The 2747-nt window shown below is 39.4% G+C and overlaps 1 protein-coding gene across 2 annotated transcripts in view; it reads left to right on the top strand.

The window, feature by feature from the left end:
- Positions 1-2747, top strand: part of SLC5A8 (solute carrier family 5 member 8) — a 65147-nt gene that overhangs the window by 19949 nt on the left and 42451 nt on the right. For both annotated transcript variants that reach the window (XM_017887295.1, XM_017887296.1), the window contains exons 4-5: positions 558-625; positions 1942-2096. In XM_017887295.1, coding sequence (XP_017742784.1) covers positions 558-625; positions 1942-2096 — 223 coding nt within the window. The remainder of the gene's footprint in view (positions 1-557; positions 626-1941; positions 2097-2747) is intronic.

The raw sequence follows: 2747 nt of genomic DNA, 5'->3' as shown, positions 1-2747 counted from the left end.
AAAAAAAAAAAAAAAAAAAAAAAAAGCATTTCAGTCACCTTTGTTAAATTTCTAAAATCAGATCTGCAATCTGCAATGTTATAAAGATTACATTTGAATCCTTTAATGTTGTCTTCATTTGAATCTACACATCATAGCAATTTGATATCGTCATTATGATTGTCAGTATGATACATTATCCTCAAATTCAAGTATTTGCAACATAATACATAAAAATAGAGTGTTTATTTGAACCGTGTCTAATGGGGAGAGAGATAAGAAATACCCATCACAGTATCAAGGAGTTTCTTAGCTTAATTACAATATAAATGCCTTTCCGTGTGTTGAATTAAGCCAGTGTCAGATCTGTGTGTCTGAGAGTAGAAAATTATCAAATAGAATTTTAAACTCCATTTGTTTTTGAGCCATTTATGAGATTTGGACCTAGTTTTGGCTTTAGGCAAGTGGGTATAGAGGAAGGTGCCTGATAAATGATATAGCTTCCTTCTGTGATGATTTTGAGGATTATTTTATTGTGCTATTTTACAATTATATATGACTTCTCTTTTTCTCTACAGTCACAGGATTTGATCTGTGGGGCGCAGTGGTGGCAACAGGGGTGGTCTGCACATTCTACTGCACACTGGTACGTCCAGGACGTATTTCCCTTTTCACCCTACCCACTTGCTTTGCAAAATTGAAAATTCCAGTTGTTGTATACTGCAATCTGGTTTGTCCATACCTACGTTCCTATTCCTGACCTCCCACAGGGTAACTTTTTTGTGTGAGAAATAGTCTGTAGTATAATTTGATCCTTTATAGAAAATGGAGCATAACTGAAATTTTTTCTTTCATTTGATCCATTGCAATGGTTCCCAATCTTGTCTCCTGATTCATCTGTACTGTTGCCAAGTTATTATATTTGTGCTTATACTATTCCTCAGCTTAAAAACCTATTATAGGTCGTGGGCCCAGTGGCTCCCACCTGTAATACCAGCAATTCAGGAGGCCAAGGTGGAAGGATTGCATGAGCCCAGGAATTTGAGACCAGCCTGGGCAACATATTGAGACTCTGTCTCTACAAAAAAACAAACAAAAAGAGTTTTAAAATTAGCCAGGAATGTGGCATACACCTGTAGTCCCAGCTACTTGGGAGACTGAGATGGGAGGATTGCCTGAGCCCAAGAGTTTGAGGCTGCAGTGAGCTGTGATTGCACCACTGCACTCCAGCTTGGGTGGCAAAGAAAACCCTGTCTCAAAACAAAAACAAACCTGTGATAACTTCCCCTTGCTTCTAGATAGGGGTGACAAAATATGCAAAACCAGCATGGCTTGGCACTGATATTATTATGTGTGCTGGTCCTCAGCAGTGACAAAATCTTATGGAATCCTTGATACTCTATGTCTTAACCCTTTAGGTGCTGGATCATGTAGAAGATGGGGCCTTCAGCCAGGTGCTGGTTCAGCTCAGGTCATAGAGAAACTTGGGAAATTTCTGGTGGTAGCTAGTACAGATCATTTATAGTATTTAACAGCAGATATGACCACCTGAGTGCAAATCAATTAAACATCAGCTCTGCCTGTAGGATAAAATTCATATTATTTACTAGTAATTTGACTCAAATTTTTCTTCCCAACAATCTCCTGACACTGCTCCACTTCATTCTGTGGAATGTATCTGGCCACATTCAGCACGCCATGTAGTTTGACTCCTTTATGCTTTTGCCTATGCTGTTTTCTCTCCTGGACAGACCCTCCATCTTTGCCTCTGCTTATGTTTGAAGACTTGATTTAAATATATCCTTCTGTATGAAGATTCTCCCAACCTGACTGTTTCCCTTGAGTGCACTTCTTGGCCAACATTCATGTTTTTATCATTTTTGTCCAGCATAGTGTATAAGCAAGTAGATACTTAATAATGTCTGATAGAAGCATTAATCCTAATATACTTTCCCCTCAAAGGGTGGTCTTAAAGCAGTTATCTGGACAGATGTTTTTCAAGTTGGGATCATGGTGGCTGGATTTGCATCCGTGATTATACAGGCTGCGGTGATTCAAGGTGGAATCAGCACTATTTTAAATGATGCCTATAATGGTGGAAGATTAAATTTCTGGAAGTAAGTGTCTACTACTTGGGCAACTGAACACATTTTTATATTCTATAAAAATAATCTCTTTATTGAAATAGTAAATTAACATTAAAAAACAAACCAACAAATTGCTAAGGATGTGGTAGAGCAAATTGAAGCAGAGAAGTAAATATGTAAGGAGCCTCCCTCTGTTCTTTAAGGGATTAAACCAGTCAGATGGTACTTAGCTACATGGTGCTTAGAGCGATGTTTCCTCCTGAGAAGGGTTTTAAAGCAAAAAAAAAGTATTTTCTTCCGGGTATTAAAGTCCAGAATAGGTTGAAAAGTGGGACAGGATGATTAGGAAAGAGACAGTGGAAAGTTAAGAAAAGGTAGCTTCTGGCCGGGTGCTGTGGCTCACATCTGTAATCCTAGCACTTTGGGAGGCCAAGGCAGGTGGATCACCTAAGGCCAGGAGTTCGAGAGCAGCCTGGCCAACATGGTGAAACCCCATCTCTACTAAAAATACAAAAAATTTGCCAGGCGTGGTGGTGTGCACCTGTAATCCCAGTTACTTGGGAAGCTGAGGCAGAAGAATTGCTTGAACCCAGGAGGTAGAGGTTGCAGTAAGCTGAGATCACGCCACCACACTCCAACCTGTGCAACAGAGTGAGACTCGCTAAAAAAAAAAAAAAAAAA

Source organism: Rhinopithecus bieti, unplaced genomic scaffold (assembly GCF_001698545.2).
Source record: "Rhinopithecus bieti isolate Rb0 unplaced genomic scaffold, ASM169854v2 scaffold_15133, whole genome shotgun sequence".
Taxonomy (NCBI): Eukaryota; Metazoa; Chordata; class Mammalia; order Primates; family Cercopithecidae; genus Rhinopithecus; species Rhinopithecus bieti.
The sequence above is the reverse complement of the archived record's forward strand: the minus strand, read 5'-3'. Positions and strand labels throughout refer to the sequence as shown.